The following is a 26,943-nucleotide window of genomic DNA, read 5'->3' as shown; positions in this document are numbered from 1 at the left end:
GGCGGTGAAATGGTCAGTATAGCTGTCACATGGGGGTATTAACACAACCACTAGGCTGTTGCTCTTCTTTTATTGGATGATGACAGTACAGCTGGTCTTTTGCAGTTTAAATAGTGAAGAGTAGCCTATAGAACAGGAAAAAAACAAGGTCTGAAAGTAAAAGCAAAATACGTTTTTCACAATTGGAAATATCATGTAACCAGTCTAATATGTTTGCTTGGCTCGTTCAAGTGTTTGTGATATTTCAATTGTTACATCGAGACGATGACGTGGCTTCTGGAGGGGTGTCCAGAAATATAGCCCGGGTGAGCCCCTCAACCAGGTCTCGGGGTGGTAAAAGGGTAGCCCCTCAACCAGGCCTCGGGGTGGTAAAAGGGTAGCCCCTCAACCAGGTCTCGGGGTGGTAAAAGGGTAGCCCCTCAACCAGGCCTCGGGGTGGTAAAAGGGTAGCCCCTCAACCAGGTCTCGGGGTGGTAAAAGGGTAGCCCCTCGGCCCCGAGCCTGGTGGAGTGGAGAGGAAACAACAACCCATAAGCCGAAGAAGAAGAAGAAGAAGAAGAATTGTTACATGGGAGGTGATCGGATGTTCTGTAGACATACAGAGTTATACCTAGTCTGACACCTGAAGACTCATGTGATCTCTGACTGCTGAACTAAGTCTCAAAGACCTTGGTTTCACCTAGTTAGTTGCATCAGTGAAATAGTGAGCGTGGATGACATTTAACATAGGAGCACATTAATACTTTTGGATATGGGGGCCAAGTAGAGTCTGTGTCAAAATGATTTTTTGAAAGCTCTTCTGATCGAACGCCAAATTCAACTTGGAGTAAGGATTCAGCCCTCGTTAACTGTCAAGACATTTCCGTAAATCTCTCAGCTTTAAGGAATAATTAGTGAATAGTGAGAGTTTGAATTTAAAGCTGACACTTTACGACAATACATAATAAAGCGCTCAGCAGGACAACATTATTTTTTATTTTTTTAACAGATAATATTATTAAAATGGATAATGAATAATAAAACACTGGCACCGGTTCTCTGGTAAAAAAAAAAAAAAAAAAAAGATAAGAGAATCCATGAATCTGTTGGTGTGAGTCATTCACTGTCTCTCATTGATACTGAGTAGATTCAGAGGGATGGACTGTGTAAACACAGGCTATTTGAATAAGGCTTTCTGAGTTTGAAGGAGTGTCTGACATTATCATATCAACTACCCCAAATGGTAAAATAAATATTACGCAATACAGCACAGCTATATTCACGGTACCATTATATAATGCAATGCTATCTACATTTTCAGACTCATCCTCACCTGGTAGTGAGTTGAAAGTTATAAATAACAGAATTATAAATTATTCACATAGGAATATACTCTGCAAAGCCCTACTCTACTCTGTCTGCTGTGCTGTTGGTGAACACAATCTGAGTTGTGACGCAAGAGGGAATCAGAGTGACCCTCTACTGCCATCTATTGAAATGTCTGGGGTAACAAGTTACGCTGTGCTGTTACAATGCAACTAGAAGCATCCATCCTTTATAATTATATTTGTCTTTTTTTTCTACTTCTTTTTTTAATCTATTAATATATTTATGTAGAGAAATATAACATAAGTTGTAATTACTTTATCATATGTTTGCCCTGAGACACTCACCTTTCCTAAAATGTATTTGTACGTTTCCATTATTGCATTCTAATCAGAGCGAGATTGCTGCTACATTGCTTACTAGCAAAGCACTTTCTCAGATGCACCTGCAAGGAATTTAATGGATGTGTGACTGCATTATTTTTTCTACATGACTTGTACATAGCTGGCTAAATCAGGATCCTTTCAGCCAAAGTTGATACAAAGTAGACATCATGGATTAGGTTGTATTCACCAATCAAAATAAAAATCCAATAACATTTTATTTGTCACATACATTGCATACAGCCGTGAAATGCGTTGTGCTTACCGCTGGATCCATCAACCTTTGTTGCTGTCCTATTAGGCTGGATTGCATCCACACAGATGAGAAATCAGAATACAATGTGTCTGTGACGACATCTGGAGGTGATCAGTAAGATCTGGGGGTCAGTTTCCACCAAGTTTGATCTGATTTAACTAATGTTGTTCTTTCACAGACATAATGGACCTACAAACTAATTTGTGTGGATTCATGAATTTTCTTTGCTTGATTTGATAGTAGAATTTAATAACAGCCCACATATTTGGGTTAGTTGGGAGTCATGATGAAAGGGAGAATGAGAGGCATGTAGTTTGTGTGAGGTAGCCTATACTGTATGCTGAATACCGCCAAGTGCTCAGTGCCATGGGTAAAGTTAGACAGAAGAATGTTGTTTCCAAAAGAAGCCCTATCAGGCATTTTCCCTCCTGTCCTGTCCTGTATCTTGCTATTAAGGAGTTGTTGAGTCTGGAGCTTATCCTGACCCATTTAACCCACATTTACGGTGTTTTTTTTTTTCTTCAGTTGTGCAATAAGTACATTTTGGTGAGTTGTTTCTATACAATTGACTTATATGACATTAAGGTAATGAATAACGGAGACAACTACAGTATGTAGGTAGTAATCTACGTCTTTCCTAGCAGGTGGACCTGGTTCAATCTCCTTAGAAACAAAACATTACAGATGTAGCTATTCTCAACTCTAAATTAACTGCACTGTTAAAATAATACTATTGTAAGACCTCACCTGTGTCCCTGTACTTGTCTCTGCTGCCCTTTGACTAAAAAAGGTCCTTGTTATGTCCATTTTCCTTTTTCCCCTGGCATATTTGTGTTACAGTACACCTATTAAAAGTGAGACGATTGACAATATCAAAAACATTCTTGCACACACATATAACTTACTCACACACAAGTTATTGTTACTGGCCTCAATTTGGTACAATTACTACTGAAACTATTGAGAATAGAGACATTGTTGACATATGTAAACTAGCTGTTGTACCCTTTAATGTTAACTAACTTGTTAGAGTTAGATTCACAATCGCGGGTGATGTTTGGTCGGGTGGGTCTTTCACAAAAATAACATATTAGGACATGTTTGTATATTGACACAACATGACATGGACTTGTTCATTAATATGTTACATTTGAACCCAACAGTATTATGGCGTTTATACAGTTTGTTTAACCCACCTGAATGAACAAGGATCAGGGACAAGGTTTTAACATTAATGTTACTTACAAGTCCGTGGCTTGTTTATTGAGGAACTGCAGAGCAGAAACCTTGATGTCCCACTCCACTACAGCGCCTGGCTGGTGGGGTGAGATGGAGATGGGAGGATTTTGAGTTACTGTTGTGTGGAGTGGATAAAAATCACAAACATGTTTCCTGGATTACAAACTACCTGACCAACAGGCCACAGTTTGGACGGCTGCAGGGATGTCTGTCAGACTGGGTGCTGAGCAGCACTGTCTGGCGCCCCCCAGAGGACAGTTCTGGTTCGCTTACTCTTCACCCTCTGTACCTCGGATATTAGGAACAACTAGATATTTCGTGACGTTAGAATTATTATTATTAAAGAAAGGTTCTATCTCCATTTTTGTCAAAATTGAGTTTTTTACATAATCTGATCCATTAGGTGTTTATTAATGCCTGTGTGCTGTTATTTTTTAAATGTTGACATTTTTTTGTTAGTAATTAATAAAATACAAAGGTTCCATCTCACAAAACATAATGGAATGTAAAAACTTTGACGCTCAATATCTCTGAACCGCCCTAAACGGAGATAGAACCTTATAATTCTAAGCTCACGATTTGCCAGAAGTTCTTTTGATTTTGATCTGGACCACTTCAATTTCCTCTTCCTGGGTGGAGACAGGGGGACCCTAGTCCTCCTAAAGTCCACCGCCATCTACTTTGTCTTGCTGATATCTATAATATCTATCTAGAAGTAGAGCCTGTTTAAGTTAGTTGAGGTGTTGAGGTTGCTTAGAGCATTATACAGTGCCATACATAGTTATTGGAAAGAGGAAACATTTTCACGTTCTTCTTTTAGCTCTACTGTATACTCCAATCGTTTGGATTTGAAATCAAACAATTACCATGAGGTCAAAGTAGAGATTCTCAACTTTAATTCAATGTTTGTTTTATTCAGATTTTTCTTTTTCTTTTCATTTCAGAATTCAGTTAATACAGTGGCAGCCAACACATGATCTAAGCCATAACACCCCCGTCACCATAGTTCACAGGTGAGGTGGTATTTTTGGTAATACAAAATAAGAAAGATAATTTTGGGCAGTTCCTTTTTTTTCTCTCCACACTTTACACTCTGTCTGCACAAAATGATGCGATGGAACACACCTGACTTAGCAGAAACACCTGTCAAGGCAATTTTTGGCCTAATCCTAAAATAAGGGGACATAAAGAGGGGACATATATGTCTATATATACACAAATACCATCAAATACAAGCTGAGAATCTCTACATTTTACTTTAATGAAGTAATTGTTTATTTGAAAATCCAAACGTTTGGAGTGCAGAGCCAAAAGAAGAAAAAATGCTTCACTGTGCCGTTACTTACGGAGGAGGGGAGCTGTACATCAGCCGTAACTTTGACTGAAGTCAAACAGAACCCACCAGAATCATACAGAACCAACCAGTTGAATTTCAAGCATTCTATTGGCATTGCTCAGTGTTTAGGTCACGCTCCTTGAGAACCTAAAAACAAATAAGTGACTTGATATTCACTTATTGAGCTACTTTGTTTACATATCAGAGAGACACTGTTCTGTTTATTAAATGTGCAATTTGGGACTGGTACATCCATTATCTGACTTTTAAATGAATGATACAGCTATTGATTCTTGTAGAATATAACATAAGCTAAACAAACACTGTATAGCTTCAAAACATGGTTAAAACTATAATTTCGATCTCATGGATGGTCAGTCCAGCTCATACTATGAATTTGAGTAGTTCCATTTCTCCAGCCCCATCCCTCAGGTTTTTGCGTTACGTTTGCATTTTATGCAACAGGTTGAGTTGGACCCTTAGATTTCAATTCCAAGTTGTATTCATGGAGTATAACCCATCTCTGTGTTATGGCATAATTACATCAGGCTCAGTCGGTATCCGAGGTCGTAGCTGGGACAAAGTCCACCACACACACACAAGCATCTATAAAAAAGTAAACCCCTTTATTGTGTTCTCATATATAAAAGAAATACAAAAAAGAAACATTGACACCAGGAAAGGGTAAGGGGCTGGCATGTGTGTCGGCGGAGGGACGTATAGGGGAGTGGATACGGTAGGCAGAATGTTGGGTCGTCAGATGGATGAATGGACAGACATATCAATGGATGAGGGTTGGTGAAAACAGAACGCACAGTCCCGTCCCGTCCCCTCCCTCCCTTCCTTTTAACTGGCACTCCCCTCCCCCCTTCAGGGCAGCTCAGTCTTATCCGCTGCTTCGGCGTGGTGACCCGCTCCCGCCTCTGGCCCTCCCGGGGCCAGCAACGTCCTCCTGTTGTAGTGGTGGTGGCCCTTCATGATGCCCGAGTTGTTGTTCTCGTTGAGGATCTGCTTCTGCTTCTGTCGGTTGAGCGACTGGACCAGGCCCAGCACCACGGCGGCCAGCGAGTACTGCCCCGTGACCTTGCGGGGCTGCAGGGTGAGCGGGTTGGGCTGCACACGTCCGAGCAGGAAGTGCGTGCGGATCTTGCCCTCCTGCTCGCTGATGCCCTTCACGTAGATCTCGCCGCGGTACTCGAAGGCAAAGCCGCGCTCCTTCAGTATCAGGTAGGTATCCTCCGGCACCTGGATCTTGCCGCTCACGCCTGTGCTGTCCATACGGCTAGACAGGTTCACTGTCTTACCCCAGATGTCATACTGTGGCTTCTTGGCTCCGATCACTCCTGCCACCACTGAACCATGGGCCATACCTGTATACGTAGAGGGATGAGGGGGAGGAGATGGAGGAATTAGAGAGAAGAAGGGATGAGGGGGAGGAGATGGAGGAATAGAGAGAAGAAGAGATGAGCAGGAGGGGAAAGAGGAGGTGGAAGAGACAGTGTGAAGAAGAGGAGGAAGGGAAGGAGGTGGATGGATAGCAGTATGACAATGGAGGGAGAAGAGAAAGAGGGGAGAAGGAAGAGAGACACGGTTGTTAATGGTTTTAAAAAGATATATATAAACAAGTAGACCAATAGTCTATATACTAGACATAAATCATTAATAAACTCTTTCTAAAGGACATGTTGATTTGATTTGTTTGATTTTATTAATTCATGGTTGCAGTGGAGCCAAGGCCCCACTGAAAAACTGCAGAACAATTTTAAGGTTAAAAATATTTCAGGGCGGCAAAGCAAGGGCAGGTAGCAGTCATGGTAGCCATGCTGTGTTATATGTTGATATAAAGTATTATATTATTAGTATATATACTAATATAAAGTATAATATAGGCCCGACACTCACACAGATTCTTCCCCACGGCCATCCGGCTCCTAAATGCTGCTGGTGAACTTGAACTTTTGGCACTTTTTGCACTTCTTATATTTATATATCACTTGTTGCACTATGATGTTGGTTTGCACTGTCTTGTCCTGTCTTGCACCTGTCCTGTTGTAAACTGCGCTCCACTGTACCAAACCAAATTCCTAACATGTTTACATGTCATGGCAATAAAGTCTTCCGATTCTGATTCTATTATCAAATGTTTTTTTTTCAATGTGTTAAATTAGTGGGATCAGTTCTTAATGGTTTTGGATGGTTGCCTGGCAGTGAGTTCTTACCAATTCTAAGTTCAAAGTTGTTGAAGGAGTGCTTGTTGATCTCCTGGATGCTCTCATTCAGGGCTATGGCAAAGTCAGCCAGGGCACACAGGTGACCCCACTTGTCCTCACATTGCTATGGGAACAAAGATGAAACAAAAGAATAAAAGCCTTATCCGCAAAGAGTGGAATCACTCTGACGTCAATCAGGTTTGAGGGGACCACAATTAGAATAGTCCCAGCAGGGCAAGACTGAATAAGAATCACGGCACCCTAGGGACAGTTGACATTTACCAATGTACCCAAAAATGTTTTGCCTTCCATTAGGAAAGAAAATGTACCTTATCTACCAATATTCATTCCGAAAGTCTAGCTTTTGCTCACCTGTTTTTCTGGTGACAGTCCAGAAACCGCCATGTAAGTACTGCCAATAGTCTTTATCTTCTCAATGTCCTGAAATCGATCCTCGCCGAGCAGCTATGCAAACACAAAGAGGAGAGAAACAAACACAAGGCCTCCATTGTTAATTAACAGCTAGTGCTCACTACTAACTCACTACTGAAATGGACCGTGCCGTTTCAACCAAGACTAGTATAGTGTCAATACTGCTAAATTGATTTTTGGTTTTCATGAATGTCAGTCATTGTAGTGGTGCTGGGTGTGTAACTGCCTGTCAGTCCACAGATCTAACCAATCGTTAGGCCTGACAATTGAAAGTTAAAATATCAATAGACGCTCAAAGGGTTTTACACTAAGGCTCCAATCTCATGACACCAGAGTTTACTTACTCAGTAGTCAATCAGTGACACCCACAGAACTTCCCACACACGTCTCCCTCCCTTTGCCGTACACCTGTGTTTTGTTTTTTGAAGCTCCTCTTTTTAAAGACATATATAAAATATGTCACATGTGTGTGATTAGTCACATTAAGACGGTTACTTACAGGGTTCCCACACCTTCTGACACATCAGATTCAAGCACCTTTCATGGACTTTCAAGACCCAATTCCCTCATTCAACAACCCAACACGGCATGGCATAGTTTGAGACAGACCAGATGAGAATTTATATAATAGGAACTATCCGCTCACAGAAAACAATTAAAAAGAGAGGCTTGAATGTGTGAACTCTAGATGGTCTCTTGTCTGCTCTACCACAGCACAGCAAAACAATATATTGTGTAATATGTGTAAAGTTACTGTGTAAAGTTAAGCAATACAGAGACCTATTTACGATTTGACGAGCTAAGTAACTCCTCGTTTATTTCCTTAGTAAAAGCTTTAAACAAAACATGTAGCAGAGCAAAAACCGTGCATGAACATGACCAAATTGATAAATAACCAAAAACACAAGACCATAAAATATTTTGCAAAAATAAAAGATTAGAAAAAAATGTATTGGATCAAAAAAATGACCCGTGGGAACCCTGTACTTAGTCATTAATAAAGCAAGTCACTCATTAGTAACTCACATAGCAAAGCCATGTGTGCCTTACACCAACTTTGAAATGCCACTGTGTCCATATCCATCCTCTGTGCCATCCTGCAGCTGCTATCAGACATATCTCGGGGTGTGTTTCGAGACAGCAAAAGGCAAGTCTATTCTTGTCCAAGAGAAGCATTTGAAGAAAAGCAAGTTGATTGGCCCACAGCCACAAGCATAGACCTCAGCTGGTGTCTGTCTGGTTCTTGCCTCGTTTGGTGACCCCCCTGACTCTGTCCACGAATAACACGACTCTACAGTGCATTTAGAATCAATAGAGTAGGCTGTCATTGTTAGCTACTGTCAGTCCATTGGGATGGAAAAGAACAAAAAGAAAAAAGATAGAATTTATTTAATTATAGAATGTATTATTATTATTATAACATTTCATAATGTTGCATTCATTCAATGGGACCCTTCTGCAGTTGATCTGATTTCTATGAAGGTCAATAAATTCACTACACTGTAGATGCAGACATCTGAGTACTCCTATTTTACTTATTGTACAAAAATGTAATGGTGAAGTTTACTATAGTCCAGTAGATAAGCTCGAAAATGAATAATCTAACTTTTGAAATTGAGCATGAAAATTAGTACACTTATTACATAATTAGTACATAATATTTTTGCCTGAACAAAACCTGTGCCAATTATGCCCAGCCTTTTTGGAGCCTATAGCAGCATCTAGTGGTAAATGACAAACTTGTAATGCTTAAACATTATACATGTTATATACAGTACATGTAAGTTGCAATAATGAAAATCAAGCCAGGCCTCATAGGAGCGAGTAGCACCACCTCCAGGTCCAACCTCATAGTCTTTTAATGATTTAAGTGCTACTACTCTTCAACCATATACGCTAGAAACATCAAACAACTTTAAATATGCTCTGATTAGCGTTACCTTACCTAAAAGCAGTTTTTTTCTGTATGATTTAACATTGGTTTCGAATGCCGTTAACATTGGTGTTCTATGGAGAACTGTGGTGAACTTTAAAATGTTTGTTCTTTTGTTTTTTAAGACACTCCAAACCAACTTGATCATGGTTGCAGCTGCTTCATAACATTCATAATTGTTATGTTATAAGCATTTAAAATGTGTCATTAACCACTAACTGGCGCTAAAGGCTCCATAGAGGCTGGGCTAAATTAGCACCATATCAGGTTTTGTTCAGCATGTACATAAATTATGCATGTATGCCAATTTCCATGTTCACCTTCAAAAGTGAACAATAAGGTATTTTGAAATGTTCATCTACTCGGGGTAACAGACGTGTTAGTGTACCCAAGCTTAGTTGAGCATCTTTATTCCCCATATTATTTTTCAAGTTAGGCTGTAGGGTTTGTACCCCAGGCATGGATACTATACACTGGAGAATGGTTTACTATTTCTAATTGTATAGATATAATTTAACTTTGGAGCAGCATAATCAACAGTTAATCAAAAACAAGTGTGTACCTGGGAACCCGAATTAAACAATCAACCAATCTCTGTATCACAATAATTGTATTATTATTGATATTGGCCTATTGCATGTAATTAGAATGCCACGTGGATGAATTATTATGGTTATTATTATTTCTGTATTGCTTTTATGGGTTAGACGTTGTGTCCTAATTTTGTCATCAATAATTGTAATCTCCATGGACAAGACAGCTCTTCTAGTGAGGGCATCCATATCACACCACACATTCCACTACTCCCTGTCCTTTAAGGATTGCCGTGATCCTCTCTGCTGTGCCCTTCCCTCCACACGCAGCCCTTCAAACAGGCTTTGTAGGTATGGAGTGTTTTGGTGCCTCTACCTTGATATTGGACAACTTATGTTTGAGCTACGAAACGGTGCAGTTCCTGGAGCTTGCTGTGTTTAACAGCAGCTGTTTGTGCCATCTTGCCATACAACACATCCTATTTGGGAAATACTGAATGATGAAACCAATTATGTACACAAATAGCAGCAAATTCACTGCCATGCATCGTTTTGCCCTGGACTCCCGGCCGTCTCGCCTGCCCCCCCGCCTGCCCCCCCGCCTCCCCCTGCCCTTCTCTCGTCTCACCTATACTGCCACTGACCTACACTCACTGAACCACAACCATCGCCTCACTGCTGCTGCTGCCACCGCCGCCACCAAGGCAGGCATTCTCCGCCGCCGCCGCTACATCCATCGAGGCTCCCAGCAACATCGACACCGGACTCTACACCACCCCCCCCCCCCTCCCCGTTCGCTGACTCTGTGTTCCATGTTGCTTGTTGTTTTTGTGTTTCCCATATCCCCTATATTGTCAGCGTCTTTGAGCCTCGGAAAAGCGCTATATAAATTCAATAAATTATTATTATTATTATCAAATAAAACCTGAGAATATCTACTTTAACCTCATAGTAATTATTTGATTTCAAATCAAAACATTTGAGGTGTAGAGCTTCACTGTCTCACATTACTTACTCTGTAAAAAAACAAAAATGGCGTTAATGGGGTGGGGCAGGGAAGCAGGTTCACACGCACACATTTTTAAGATGGATCTGATGTAATAGTTGAAAACTTGCATATGTGTGACAAAATATAATATAGAAGGCGTATGCACATATTTAGTGTGACATTTACACAATGTTTACAAATGACGCACCAGGTTATTTTTCTAATCTTTCCAAGTCTATTTTAGATGAGTGAATGAAATACTTGTGTGTCTGTATTGGTTTATGTAACTATTTGTTTGTAACTAGGGTGAGGTTCTTAGCCCTAAGCCCCTATTCTAAGCCCCTATGGAGTTTTTACCTCACCTGTAAATGTTTCTTTAAACCTTGTCTTTTATTCTAACTGTTTGTCTGTCACCTGTCTTTTTGTGTGTGCACATATGTACTACAAAAAACTCAAACTAAAAGGTGAAAAACCTAGCCTTGACTATCCCAGTCAATAGTTGATGATATATCATTCCCATTATTTATATGGCAAACATTCTCAGCCTATGGCCACATATATCATAGGAGATGAAGTGACCAGGAAATCAGGCTTCGCTTTGTTGAACACATCAATTTCAGTGCAAGACAAAGGACTTGATGGGCTAGGAGTGACATGCTCCATTTGTCAGAGAGTTCAAAGGTTACAAGGTATTCAAACACAAGGTACAAGGCATTCCAAAACAGAGTATACTCTAGTGGTGATCATCAAAGATGACCAGGATAAAATAAAAGTCAGATTTAACAATACCAGTGGAAAATGGCAGTGACAGTGTTGATAAAACAGTTCCTACCTCGTCAAAGTCTGCGATGATCTCGTTGAGGAGACGCAGACACTCCACTCCCTGGTTGTTCATCTCCGTCTGTGAGTAGAAGTCAGCGAACCCCGGGATGGAGGCGAACATCACACCCACTGAGTCATAGGACTGGGAGTACAGCTCCTGTAGGGAGCATAACGCAGTAGAGTTGCTTGAATCTGACACACACTGTATTCAAGTATTGTGTTTGTAAAGCATATTCAAGGTTCAAGGCTATCCACTCTGCTACAAAAAAATTAAAAAAAATAAAAACAATTGATTATTTATTTATTATTGTTGAAGTTTATATTTGATCTATTATCCTTATTACATTATGTTGTTGATGTTGATTGATGTTGTAGAGCAGCTCTGCCTCAGACATTTCTTTGCCTTGTATAGCCTACTTGTATTCAATGTAAAACCAGACTTTAACTTTGACTTTGGGAAGGTTATCTGCTGAATAGCTAAATGCAAGTATATAGCACGAACATGAAGCCGCAAGAAGCAGATTGCTGCATTACAAACAAGTGAAGCCCCTAAGCACAACCTTGTGGAGACGAAGCAGCACTTTGGTAAGAGCCACAACCTTCCTAAGGGGCTCCTTGTTTCAACTAAAATAATGTGCTACAGCACATGTCAGCCAGATAGATTGATTTATTATTACTGTGTTGCACTGTTGAGGAGCTAGCTTGCCAAAAGCATTTCACTGCGGCTGTATTCTGTGTATATATATGACAAATAAACTCTGATTTGATTTGATGCTTCCTTTAAATTTCAAGTCCAATAGAGATAGGCCTATATGTCTACTAGGAACACATTCTGGATGGAGTGTGCATCCTCCCCTGACTGATGTGAGTAGTTCTAAGTGAACGTGAGCTGTGAGAGGTTGGATGGGTGTGCCAAAGGCCTTATTTTTTTATTTTTTTTTACAGCTTTGCACATTTACTTCTATCCTCCCCCCTAACATGGCAGTTACTATAGTGAGATGGAGTTGCACTGTTCACAAATGTCCACTAGGGTGCAATGTGAATGCATAGCAAACCCGTTTTGTCGATGTAGTTTACTGTATGCAAACTACTGTATTTACTGTATTTACTGTATGCAAACTACTGCAAAACTGCTTCAAATTCAACCAGATAAAAATAAGTTGACTGAAATAGTTACATTGAAGAATTAACACTCAGTCCTTTTAATAATGCTACACTAGTAATGCATTCATTACAATTAGTAAATGTTGTGTTAGGGCATCGTTAACCTCATTTCAGCATTGGCACAGTAAATAATTGATTTCACTCACTACCAAGTGTTACACATATCTTCATACAGCTTATTCATTCTAGTAGGCAGGCAATAATAGCAGAATTTCTGAAATGAACCACTGTATTCCGAAATAAATAAACGTATTAAGTTTAGCCTTTTTTAACTTAATAAATGAAAGCATACATATACAAATTTAAATGATCCTCTAACTGCATCTTGACCCCCCAAAAAACACAGTTTAGTGCCTACGATTGCAACTATGAGTGCCTATCATATCTATTTTAACAATCCAACCAATGAAAACCTCCATTGCACCTCATTCTCATTTATGTGATTAATTCCACAAGCATCTCGAACCCCTTAAGAGTTTAATATGCCAAGTCTGACGAGGCCCAGTAACCTTCCCTCTGGGCTTGTGCAGTATCATCTAAATCACTGGACAATAAACAGACTGATTAATAATGAAGGGAGTGATTAGGGCTTAGGCAATACTAATGGATGCATTTTTAATCATGCCTTTTTAATTAGGGAAAGGTATGAGAGCAGAATGATATCTGTACTGCACTCAAGGCATCCATAATTCATAGACCGAGTCGCTATTCTTTGAGAACAACAGAAGATTAGAGGAGTTGATAATGAGGAAAAGGGAAGGGTTGAGCAAGGACAGTCTTGGACAAAACGGTGCCTTTAACCCGTAGAGAACTTTCCTTTTCACTGTCGTCTAGGTAAACTCATCACATCATGGATTAGATACTGTTGACTCAACAATGATCTCACCCTAATTACAAAAGAAGAGTGTTTGACTTGTTGGTATTCTTAAAAATAACATCATATCTCTTCCGTTGGTTCTTTAACTGGGTTTGAGAGAAATATGTAAACATTTTAATTTTAATTTTAAGTCACATGTATATTCTCAGTGTAGAGAATACATCAACTTATAGGGACTTATGTAGGGATGATTGGTTATAGGTTATTATGGCCATAAAGTGTATAGTTCAACAAAGGTTGGCTGCAAGAGAAAATGAACAAAAATAATCACAATCCACAAAAGCATTAGATGTCAGCAAATGTTATTTTCCATTATCTCACCCAGTGTACATCTGAAGTTGGTGGAAAAGCAATTACGGATCTCTTTGTGGGTTGGAACATGGAGGTTTATGGAACTGATTGTGATGAACTTAAGTTTGGCATATTAGGGGGCAGGTAATTATAAGATTTTTCTTCTTCCTGCTCCTTTTTTGCCCATGGGGAAATTAATTAATTGTATAGGACACATACAAATGTATGACATGTATGACAATCTCATGTGCAAAAATAAATAAATGAAATGAAAATTATGTTAACAAGTACAGTGCACTCCACTTAAAATGGATTCGGTAAAAGTGACAAGCCAAAACTCAAAAAACGTTGGCTGGAATCAGTCCTATACTAATTCTGTATAAGTACTTTTCTTATAGTAATCAAGTATTCTGCTTATAGCGATCATGTGGGCTTCGTTTTGTATGTGAAAGGGGGGAACTAGTGGTTAGTCCCTAGTCCCTAGTGTGTGTACGTGAGTGCTTCCGCTCAATGACCTCATACTTTACGTGGCTTACAGTGTCCCCTACACTGAGATGTTCCAATGGAGCGTTGATATCCTCACATTCTGCCACAGGAAAAGAAACAGAAGGGAATCCCAAACCTCATTATCCCGATCCTTCTCCAGGAAGTGGCGGGCAACATGACTGGGTAGAATGTTCCGGAGCATGTTCTCATTGTGTTCCCGGAGTTCTGTCATCTCGTTGATTTCCTCCTTGGCCTGGACGCGCCAGAGGAAATCCAGCCGTGCCGTGTATTCCAGCTGAGAAAGAGTAGGGTGAAGTTCCACTGTAAGTTTTTTACATTTTCCAAATGTTAAAATGTTCTTAGATCTGTGCCCATCTTCTACCAGGAGCCAAAAGAACACCAGATATACTGTAAGATACAGGCACACTCATTCTGAGAATGTTTGAACACCCACCACACAAAATAACAAAGGTCTTACTCCCTTTGCAATTGAACGTCTTCAAATTGTTTGTTTACTTTCATATGGCGACAAGGGGCCTTCAATTACTCTTGTATCCACTCTGTATTTGACCGGTGTAGACCCGGTGATCTCTTTGATCGATGGGTGCCATTAAGTAAAGGGAGCTCTTAAAAGCACATTGGTCGGTGCATCCTCCTCCTACCTCCCTTACTCCCACACTCATTGCTCAGGCACCACTCTGAATTTCCACATTAGATGAATCGATAACATTCAAACTGACAGCCCAAGAAATGCCTAGCAAACCTGTCTTGGATACTTTAACAAGCCGCAACACCACTTTTTCTTCGTGTCTGGACAACCAATTCCGATTATCCATGTGATAAAGAAATACATTTGTGTGTGAGATTTTATTTTCTCCATTGTTGGTTGCCCAATGTGCATAAATCACTGAGTGGGGCTTTAGAGCATATGACATGAATGTGACTGAATCTTACCTGCTGCCCATGGTAAAATACAGCGAGGAGGAACATCGCCATCAGAAGCAAGGAGGTCTCTTTGGTCCCCAGGAAGTTGCTGCAGAAACAAAAACAAATCAGCTAAGACAATAACACAGACATTTTCTACTAAAACGATTTGACTGAAACTTAATTTGCTGAGATGTTAATGAGTGTTTCAGAAATATTAATGCCGTCAAGCCATTTTCGCCCACTCTCATAACTTTCCCTACTCTCATACATAAATATATATTATTTTCATAAATAAGATGAGCTATCAAGCGTAATACATTTTATTTTTCAGGACAGTTAGAGGCAAAATAGCATTTTTCCTACAATCATAAGAGCCATAAATCATTACATTCACTGGCAGTCAGATTATGACAGAATTTAAAGTGTGATCAATAGAAATCAAAAAGCGATGTGATGATACAAGCAGATGTTCTAAGTTCAATAAAACAGAACTGATATGATTTGGGGGGTTTTTCATCAGTCCATTACAATGCAATACAATGGCAAAATCCAGCCTAACATCCATCAAAATATGATAATGTCATCTCAGGCTGTGGATGTTGCACAGGCATGATTTTTCATACTGCCAGAGCTGTCATAGGCTTGTCCACAGATAGGGCTTTCACACCGGCAAAGAACCGTGCCGGTTCGCGTTCGGAAACCACCGAACGTTGGCGCTGTCTGGCGAAAGAGCCCAGTGTATGAACGCGGGCTCGTTCGCCAGACAGCACCAACGTTCTAAGGTTCCCAAATGCGAACGCGAACCGGCACGGTTCTTTGCCGGTGTGAAAGCCCTAATAGTGGACACAATTTCAGTTCTGTACGATTGTGTTACTCACTCTGTGTTGTGGTGGAAATTGTCGTAGCGCACAAACAGGGAGGTGTAGAAGGCCTCTGTGAGCAGGGAGTAGATGGCGATCATAACCAGGAGCACGGCAAGCTTCAGGACTGAGTTAAGTCTCAGGAATACTGCACATGTCACCATAGCCAGCACCCCCGTGAACACGAAATACTGAGGGAACAAATATTGATAAAACAGTTCAGGAAATTAATTACAATTAATTTGATGTACTGGAAATGCTCTGTATTGTCAATTTAGATTTTTTTTTTTTACTTTTATGAAATGTTCCCAAACCTTGGAGCTTAGTGGGGAAAAGATGTACAAAGGGTTGCTCAAAACGTTATATAAAAGATGTGGCCTTGTTTTAACAATTCATTCCCTCGTTTTGATGAATTTGTTCCCTCGTTTTGGTTAACTCGTTCCCACGAATAAAATAATAATAATTGCATCTCAAGCAGGCTGGAATCAATGGCTTGGCCTCTCTTACAAATGCACACTGCTAAAATGTGTTGCTTTAAAGGAAAAAAACCAGAAGGAACTAATTAATCAAAATGAGGGAACGAAATAAATAAAACGAGACCACGATTTATTACATAAATATACTGTAAATCCGTAGAAATGTACAGACATTTTTTCCAGAGGTTGATCAGATAAGGTAAAACTTTCACCTAGACTGTAAAAGGGCAATATTGAGCTACCAGCATGTTGCTTATAGCATACCAGTTCTTTAAGAACTAAAAGGGTGTAGTCTACCTCTGGGTAGAAGCAGATGTCAGGGATTTGGGTGGATGCATTGAACGTCTGGTTCTTGAAGGTGCTGGATTTGTCAAAATCACACCAGAGCTACAGGGAACAAAGATATAGTTGTACATATTAGACAGAGCATTCAATATATCAAAACTTAAATACCCAATGTACAGTGTGTGTCAAATACTCATCAATATTCAAATGTCAAATACATTTTTCACAAGGTGGCCAAGGTCAGAATTCTACATCTTGGGGGTATGTACTGTATGCATGAACAGATATTTCTCAATTACTATGCCTGGCAGCACATAAAAACGTCAAAGCTTACTCAAAGTAACTGAATGGCTTCTGTCATTCAAATGCAACTTTGCCTCACGAGTAGAAACCACAGCATACGGTAGGTATTTGTTGTAATGGCCCTGATCTCCTTACAACCTCCTTCATGCTGTGTATATCCTGCTTTTTATTGCCAATGATATGTACGTAGTCGTAGATCATTGTTGTTGAAGTGCGGTGCCTCTTGGCTTGGCTGGCTGTGCTGAATGCATTCAATGACCTTGAGAGAGTTTAAGCTAATAGGAAACGTATTTCATGTGTTGTGACTATGGACTATTCAACAATGTTGCTAAGATTCAAGTGTATAATAGGGAAGGACATACAGTTCAGTGTGGCATGCAGAAAGTAAATGAGTGTCAGTGGGAATAGCTTAGATTTACAGTAGCGCTGTAGATAAGGTATGGGAAGAAGGCCATAGTTTAGACAAATCGTGAGCTTAGAATGATAAGGTTCTATCTCTGTTTAGAATGATAAGGTTCTATCTCCGTTTAGAATGATAAGGTTCTATCTCCGTTTAGGGTAGTTCAGAGATATTGAGTGTCAAAGTTTTTACATTCCATTATGTTCTGTGAGATGGAACCTTTGTATTTTATTAATTACTAACTCAAAAATGTCAACACTTTAAAAAATAACACCACACAGGCATTAATAAACACCTAATGGATCAGATTATGTAAAAAAAAACTCAATTTTGACAAAAATGGAGATAGAACCTTATAATTCTAACGTCACGAAATGCCAAATATTTTTGTGCACCTCTTACTAAACTCTTCCTAAGCTCTATAAACAAAGAGCAAACAACTAAAACAAATAAGCTATGTGTGGTGGTCATCACACGTGACATCACGTAGCACTTAGCTAACCAGCTCACATTTCTGTAGTAACCATTATCTGTCTGTTCTTACAATGTTGACCATGGCCGCCAGGAAGTTGATGAGAATGGAGACAAAGATGATGACGTTTCGGGCCATGTAGTTCTCGTTGATCCAGCAGCAGGCCTTGCGAAGGACAAGAGGCAGACACTTGTAGTCCTCTGCTGTGGTAACCAGGACAAGGCAGGAGTGCAGGAGAATGAGCACAGAAAACTGGATCACCATGGTCACCATCCTACAGAGATAAGCAATCAAAGAAATCAAGCGACACATAAATAGTCATTCGTCGTAGCACTCAAGGTCACAAAAGCTCAAAAGGTCTGCTCAAAAAAGGATTGTATGATAAAATATATGTATTTATGTATAGGCCTATGTGTGATTTTTTTAATTCATCGAAACAGTTCTGTTCGTTCTGTGGTGCTGTTCATTGCCACGTTGTGTGATTAATGAATGACACTTTGTCATCAGCTCTGGAACCTCTGAGCCCCCGAGGTTTTGTTTCACATTGCTTTACGGCACCTACCAACTCCAAATATCTTTCATCAAAGTTGCTGTGACTTCCTGGCATGACATCATATCCCAGAGTCTACCTTTAACTTGAGCAAACTATCCCCTTTGTGGCGGTGCTCCTTTACCTGGCCGAGGGGAGCAGATTCTGAATGGCTGTGATGAAGATGAGAACGATGAAGGCGCACACCAGGTTTGACTTGAACACCTCATCTCTCATCTGGGAGTACTGTACAGCATGGGGAAGGGAGGAGGAAGACAAGAGAAAGAGGAGAGAGAAAGATTTGAAGACAAACACGAGGCGAGACTAACATCTTTATATCAGATCCACATCGTACAACGTCACAAGCACAGTCACAGGCTACAGTTCCATCACAAGCGACAGAGAGAGAGAGAGGAGAGCAAGTGGGCAAGCTAGAGGGCTCTGGGCATGAGCAAAGCTAAAGAGACTTAGCCAGAAGTTCATATTAGCTGCGTCTAAGACAAATTAAAACATCAACACTAGCGGTAACTGGTTAATCAAAGTTATAGTTGTGGAAATTCCCCTTTTGAGTAATATGTTTTGATGCTATCTCTTGTTACGGTTGGAAATAAAGAACAAACACATTTTGGGTTAGCACAGGCAAACTGAGATTAGCAATGTTAGCATTAGCTTCTCAGGGGGATGTAATATGTGACGCGTTCTAGTGTTTTGGTCCGCATGTCGGCAACCAATCAAAATGTTCAGACTTTTATTTTGAAACACGGAACTATGTTACGTTACACTAGTTTACATTGTTAGCAGGCTCACAAAACAAGCTGTGTTATGTTGTTGTGTTGTGTTGACTAACGATGTGTCATCATTGATTTTCAACAACACGTAAATGTATTAAAAACAATTCGAAAGAAAAGTCCAAACATTACATTGGATGCCGACATGCGGACCAAAACACTAGAACGTGTCACATATACAGTTCTAGGCTCCTCATATGTTAGTTGATGAGCCACCAGTGTTAGCAGACGTTTATGGGTAATAATGCATTCATGACCAACTACGAAACGTATACTTCCTATCTGTGATTTTGGACCTCGGAGTACTGAGCATTCCAGTGATTTGACGTTGGAAACTTAAAACAACATGAACCCCCGCAGATGATGGCTAACCAGTTATAACCACTTAAGCTTTACATTTTCCAAGTCTCCAAAACGCATCTCATGCACAAAAATAAACTTCAGTGTGTATTATTGTAATATTCCCACTTCACATTAGCGTAAACTTCGGAAAACTATTTTCTATTACTTTCAGGTACTTTCAAAGAACTACAAGATGGAAACATGGAGCTCAAAGATGATATCAGAGTTTCCCACTTGTAATTACGAGTTAGAGAGCTGTTCAAATAGATTTTTCCCACTTGTAGCTCGTATTTCAGAGTTTCCGACTTGTCATGAATGCACCATACTCTTGATTCCATTATTGACTGGATGTGCTCTTTGACCTCTCACCCCATGACCCTCGCTGCCCCCTCGCTCTGTCCCTTTCCCAAAGGGTGCTGGGAAATTAGCAAGAGGATGTTTCATGTTTGTCCTTACACAGATATGGTCAATGTAAAGTTCAACTCAAAGGTCAAAGATGTAGAAAATTGGCTTAACTCATGGAGCAAAGAATTAGGGAAGGAAGGGGGGGGGATAAACGGCAAAAAAGCTGAACATGTCAACTTTTTCAACAATACTTAAAAAAAAACAGGTCCATTGCATGGACATTTTGGTCATGAGTAAACTGAAGGGTGTTCTGCATTCTTGGCAAAGCCAATCAGCATTGCCAAAGACCAACTTCTGTCTACCTGTCCTAGAATGCAATCTATACAAAACAACGTTTTGTCTCTGCAGTAGTTGAATTGCACATTAGTCGTTCATCTAAAAGCACTGTAAATACCATTATCTGTATGACTTAAAATGCATTTCTGTGTCTAATGTTCACGTGTTGGCCTCATTTGGAATACTATACTACGTGAGCTTAGAATTATAAGGTTCTATCTCCGTCTAGGGTAGTTCAGAGATATTGAGCGTCAAAGTTTTTACATTCCATTATGTTTCGTGAGATGGAACCTTTGTATTTTATGAATTACTAACTCAAAAATGTCAACATTTTAAAAAATAACACCACACAGGCATTAATAAACACCTAATGGATCAGATTATGTAAAAAAACTCAATGTTGACAAAAATGGAGATAGAACCTTATAATTCTAACGTCACGACTAGTTTATCAAACACTGTATGCATGAGGAAGGCAGGAGCCACAGGTTGGATCTAATTGAAGCCAAAACATGCAACAATATTGCAAACTAATGGAGTGACACAAAGCCATTTCTCTGTCTTGCATTGATTCATTAAATTAAGTAATATAACGATTATTTATTAGCATTATTGATTAATATAAATGCCCCCCCCCCTCCCACAGAAGGGGGGCAAAACAGATTCAAATACATTTTTAGTAGGCTCAATGCACTTGTGATTGGGACTCTTCATCAATTTTTTAACATCACATTCATTATGTTCAGCACCATACCAGTGTTTGCTATGTACAGTTCAGAAACTATAATGAGTTTCCAGACAGGGTTTGTGGTTGTATTTTTTCTTAAATCAATGTCATATAACCATATCTTTTTGACTACAGAATGTAGAAAATCTCAGTTTTTACCTACGTATGTAGACTGTTAGATAATGCTAGAGATAATGAATGCGATGTTAAAATCGGTGAACTGTCCCTTTAAGCACTAACGTGAAGTGAATCATGCAAGTGGATCATATGTGTTTCCTAAGGAAAAAAAACATGCCTCTATTTCAGTGAGGGAGTTGGTATGTGAAGTACCTTTAGCTTACTCATGATGATAAAAAAAATCTATATCTATCTCAGGATAGAAAAAAGGAGTCTGTCTAAACCCCCAGCTACCTTTTCTTCCAGGTTGGAGTCTTTAAACATCAGTGAGAAAGGCTTGATATGCTCTCTTCTCAACTTATCGCCACTCCGTAAGTCGATGGCGCTCTCTATTCGCTTGTTAATTTCCTCGGGATCAGAGTGGACGACATGCAAAGCTTGTGCAAGATGGTTTGGAAGCAGATTTATTGAATTTCTCGTTAGGGCAGCCAGAGTCTAGGGGAAAGCACATGCAAATAGAATAAACCTGCTTGTCCCCCTTTTCATTTGGTTACAAAAAAATGCATACTGTACATACACAAACAAAAACTAAAAGCAATGATCTCGGTCAGATAGAGACAGCTCAAACAACGTTCTCAATAGTGCTCAACAAACATTCGATCGTACAAGAATAAACCAAAAGAAGAAGAAAGTCGACGATAAAAATGTTATGAAATAAAACAAACGACATGAAGTGGTGGTAGACACAACTGTAATCGTCATTAGCAGGAGCATAGTCTCTTTGAGTAACAGGGATCAAAACACCCATATGAGTTGTTGTTGTTGTTGTTGTTGTTGTTGTTGTTGTTGTTCTCATCGTGATAAAGAAATCAAGTTGATTTGTGATTCTTTTGAGCCAAACTTTAATCTAAACAGGTAGATGGTCTTCCTGCTGGGCTTTAGGCCTGCTGCACTTCCACCGGGGCCTACTGGTTAGCTACTGGTTAGCTACTGGTTAGCTACTGGTTAGCTACTGGTTAGCTACTGGTTAGCTGCAGGGTCATCAGCTGGGGATTGCGGCTCACAGATGGTTCACCCCTTAACCCAGAAAAGTTATTTGTGATTCTTTTGAGCCAAACAAAGAGTAATGATACCTCCAGATACAGTACCGTGGCAAGCAATGTAACCAGAAACATCAAATGCTTTAAAAGATCAACATCAAATGCTTATTCTACTCAATAAAACACAAAGAATTTTAAAAAAAAATCATATAATGTGATTTTCTGGGATATCTTTTTATATTCTGTCTCTCGCTGTTAAAATGAACCTACCATTAAAAGTATAGACTGTTCATTTCTCTGTAAGGGGGTAAACTCACAAAATCAGCAGGGGGTGAAATACTTATTTCCCCCCACTGTATGTTAAGTTCAAGTCAAAAAATGTATATTTAACACTACAAAAGCCGTGCCTATTTTACCTACTAGTAGAGTCACCTTGGGGGTCAAATAGACCCCCTTTTAAAAATGTAAATCAGCTATTTACACACAGAGATCACTAGAGAGCGCTTCTTTTTTCAGCCTGCCTCCTACACAGAAAAACTGCTAAACATCTTTATACTATCTTATCCTGAAGTGATTTTGAAAATGTAATGATACTGAGTGGTAGAACACACATATCTAGGAAAAGTCATGAAAGGAGGGTCCTGAAATCGAGTGCAAAGATAGATTATTTTTTTTACTCGCAGTCTAAGGTCCCATATTATGAAAAATTAACTTTTTCAGTGCTTGTGCTATACCTTTGGGTCTCTGATGACCCTACTAACACAGAAAATATGAAATAAAGCAATTTGTTCAGTTTTTCAACAAGCTATTCAGATTGCATCTCGGCAATATCCCACAGGGATATTTGTTTTTTAATTCTATTCCCCCGGGAAACTCTATACCCTCAGAAAACCGCTGATGATTTCCCGACCTGTGTATATCCAGATGTCACTTTTGAATGTAGGGTCCGATTGTTTCCATTCAAAAGGTTTTTGGATTCTTTGTTTTGTAGGGAACACTGGGATATTTGGTTTTTAATTAAACCGCCGAAAACCGCTGATGATTTACCAACCCTTGAACCAGCCCATTGAGAAAAGGACAGAAACAGAGGCATGCTTCTGATTAAAATCTGAGTGGTATTTTCAGCGAAAAAAACATCAATGACATGTTTTGGGGACCCCAGAGACCTACATTAGTAATAGTAATAGGTTTCCTTTATCATTGTCAACCTTGCATTTCTCAGTAATTGATATTAGCTATTCATCATTAGCTATGAGCTATCTGCAGAAGCAGACAGATGCAGACACCCATGAACAAATGACCTCCAGACTGTAAACCATTAACATGATTATTATGTGATTACCTTGAGTAACTTCTAAGTGTGTGTGTGTGTTCTGAGATGTCTTCGACCAACTAAATCACTATTCCGACAGATCGCATCACTGCACCTCAACTGAGAACTTGGCTATGGGAATCCATCGCTTTGTGAGGCTATTGAAAGTTAATCTTCTGAGCCTTCCAGTCTCAATGCTCTCTAATAGGGTTCATTTGTTTCAAAGTGAGTCTTTTACCTGCCAATCCATCTTGGGACTATCATCGATCATAAGTCATTATAAATGGTTATAGGTCTCGTCAGAGGAGGCATATGAATTAAATGATACAGACTGCATTTTTGTGTAGCTTCCTATCTAAAAAGTGTTTTGAAACTTGAGCAAAGGTGAGGATAGTATTACATATTAAATTCAGCTATAGTTGAGAAGTCATCGTTGTGATGCAATAATATAATTCACTCATTCACCATACATGCTACAAAGTAAGGTTGGGCGATATCCAATTTAATACCATTAAACCATCCACAAATGTAACCAGGGTATACAGTATGACTGTGGGATTCCAAATCACATTAGGCCTATAGGGCTTTGAGGGAGCTGCCAATTCAAATGATGAATTTGTGACAGCGGCTGTTGAAAGGTGGACCAAAGCCAATGCTTTCCACGAACCTGCTCGAACACTTTCCTCGAGCAGTGCTGAAAAATGCACTTCAAATAATAAGTAAATAAAAGCAGAGCTAAAAATACTTTCAGTTCGTGATGCACTTCACTGAGAATCTCCACTTTGACTCCATCGTAATTGTTTGGTTTCAAATCCAAACGGTTGGAGTATAGAGCTAAAAGAACGCAAACTGCTTCCTCTTTCCAATACTTGTGTGTAACATGTGACTCAGAGGGCTCTCTCTATCTTGCATCATCCCTAATCACTAGACTCTCCTGGCTAATGCCCTGTCGCCCTCCGTGCTACTTCAAACCTACTTGTCAAACAAAGAGTTCAAAGGTCACTGTTGTCATCGGTACTGCTTGAGCCGTGTTACTGTTACTGCATTTGAGTGCTTTAGGCTACATATAACCTAAAGGGCACACACATTTAATTCGGACATTCCACTTATTCAGACTGACTGTACAGTGTGATTTTGCTCAGGGCATTGCGGGGTTGGTGGGGTTACAGGCACAAGGTATAGTATGAGGAAGATACACGTAACTGGCCTCCTTAAATGTCAACCTACGGAGAGGGGCAATGGGTGGACAGGGATGATCCAACTGCAGGATCTACGGTATTAAAAGAGGACTGCAGAACAAGAGATATTGGATATCTTAAATCTCACATGCCTAAATAATACTTCAGATCATAATTAATTAAGAAATCCATCTGTGCAAACATTTCATTTATGTAATAATCTAACACAATTTGGGGCTTTGATAATACAGTATACTGTATACCAGTCCGTGCATATCGAAAATTTAAATCCATATGGTCTGTCAACAATCAACCTATTTGGCTGCTTAACGTCACATGAATCTAAAATTAGAATATAAACGTTCTAATATGATGTTATCAAATCCCAACTGCCAGACTACTACATGAGAGTAGCTCAGGCAAGGATTAGTGCTTCATAATCTTGGGTAGTCAGCCTGCATCTATCCAGATTTTCAGTCAGGATTCAGGGCCCCTCAGTTCTGTGTTTTAGCCCATGGCTGTGTTCCCATGGTTCTTAATGACTTCATGTCTCTGTCACCCACAGATCTGAACAAACGTTATGGGCGACAGCAAAATGTTGCAAATCTATCCAGTCCTATTACCCCTCAATAGTCATGAGGTTCATGTACCTACGAGAGGACATGACTCCTATTTCGGGGCCAAAGACAAATGTAGAAGCACAAACACAACCCAGTGGCTTAAACTAGTCACAACGAGCCCGGGTGCTCATATTTTTGATGTGCCCCACATCATCTGCATCTTTGATTTTCCAAATCTAGCTTTCTAGACTTGAGTTAAAGTCTATGCCCTGACCTCAATGTTTTCATTGATCACATTATACAAATGATGTGCTTAGCATATTTCCCAGCAATTTTTGCACAGCTACCAATGGCATACAACTTCTATTCAGAAAGACTAGTTGTGTAAATTAAATAGATTCACTATTATCATTCATTCATATTATCATGATAACTCTTGTACAGTGACCAAAATAACAGTGCATGCGTGTTGATCTGGATAAGAGCGGGACAACGGGCAATTAAACAAAATTCTGACCAATCAACTACCACGTCTGTTGCTTCGATTGCGTATGTTACTTCGTTTACACGAAGGGCTGTGAGAACGCAAATCAGAGAAATAATTTATGCAACAATGTTGCAAACTCATCCACACGCTCCGTGTCCTGATTCGGACTTTCATGTGAGAACATGACCTCAGTCATAACATCGGGACACTGCAACTCATGTGACGTGGTTAGGTTAGGTTATCTAACCTACCATTGTGATGGCAGTATGAACATTTTAAACACTATCTTCACTGGTGTATGACACAGCATGCAAGTTTGTTGACAAAAGATTGTGTTGTGGAGCTTAGTTAGTTACAGACTAGTTATAATTTCTCAATGATGCCCCATGGTGATTGTTTTGGAGAGGTGGAATACCTCAAATAAAATGTGTGGAAAAGGACAGTTGACTCGCTACTACTGTCGCGGACCCCCCGTGTTACCGTTCCTCAACCATGAACCTTTTAAACACTGACCTACTATATGCTCTGGTTATTTGAATGCACTGCTTTTTGTAACACGCACATTCGCACAACAATAGCAAACCATTGCCAAAAGTCAACTGAATCTCAACTTCTATGTTTTTGTCTTGTCTCTATATAATCTGAATTCATGACATGACAAGCATCATTTGAGCTACCTTTACCAGCAAAAATAAGTACATGATCAACAAAACCACAGACACAGACAGACATGCACACACACACACACACACACACACACACACCCACACACACACACACACACACACACGCACGCACGCACGCACGCACGCACGCACGCACACACACACACACACACACACACACACACACACGCACACACACACACACACACACGCACACGCACACGCACACACACACACACACACGCACACACACACACACACACACACACACACACACACACACACACACACACACACACACACACACACACACACACACACAGCATATTCAGCCAGCTCAGACTCTTAACCCAACCATGCTGAAAAGTGAATCAGACAAACTATAAGGAGGAGGAGGAGAAGAACCCTAAGGATAAAAGCACACGAGAGAGAGAACTTCAGCCTGACACGAGAGGAATGACAACATAAAAGACACGCCGCCAAGACGCCGTAGAGGAGCCTTTGATATGCAAAGACAGAGCCTTTTCAAACGCCTGTCC

At 39.9% G+C, this 26,943-nt stretch overlaps 1 protein-coding gene across 1 annotated transcript in view; it reads right to left on the bottom strand.

Moving 5' to 3' along the window:
* Positions 1-5,389: 5,389 nt before the first annotated feature.
* The window catches only part of adcy8 (adenylate cyclase 8 (brain)), a gene marked incomplete at both ends in the record, with an annotated part of 55,802 nt that continues 34,248 nt past the window's right edge, over positions 5,390-26,943 (bottom strand). Inside the window, 11 exons of the mRNA XM_080542709.1 lie at positions 5,390-5,889; positions 6,739-6,853; positions 7,102-7,194; positions 11,448-11,594; positions 14,392-14,550; positions 15,210-15,288; positions 16,061-16,233; positions 16,816-16,905; positions 18,051-18,252; positions 18,653-18,753; positions 21,457-21,657. Coding sequence (XP_080398835.1) covers positions 5,390-5,889; positions 6,739-6,853; positions 7,102-7,194; positions 11,448-11,594; positions 14,392-14,550; positions 15,210-15,288; positions 16,061-16,233; positions 16,816-16,905; positions 18,051-18,252; positions 18,653-18,753; positions 21,457-21,657 — 1,860 coding nt within the window. The remainder of the gene's footprint in view (positions 5,890-6,738; positions 6,854-7,101; positions 7,195-11,447; positions 11,595-14,391; positions 14,551-15,209; positions 15,289-16,060; positions 16,234-16,815; positions 16,906-18,050; positions 18,253-18,652; positions 18,754-21,456; positions 21,658-26,943) is intronic.

Source organism: Nansenia antarctica (assembly GCF_963989245.1).
Source record: "Nansenia antarctica genome assembly, chromosome: 12".
Lineage (NCBI taxonomy): Eukaryota > Metazoa > Chordata > Actinopteri > Argentiniformes > Microstomatidae > Nansenia > Nansenia antarctica.
The sequence above is the reverse complement of the archived record's forward strand: the minus strand, read 5'-3'. Positions and strand labels throughout refer to the sequence as shown.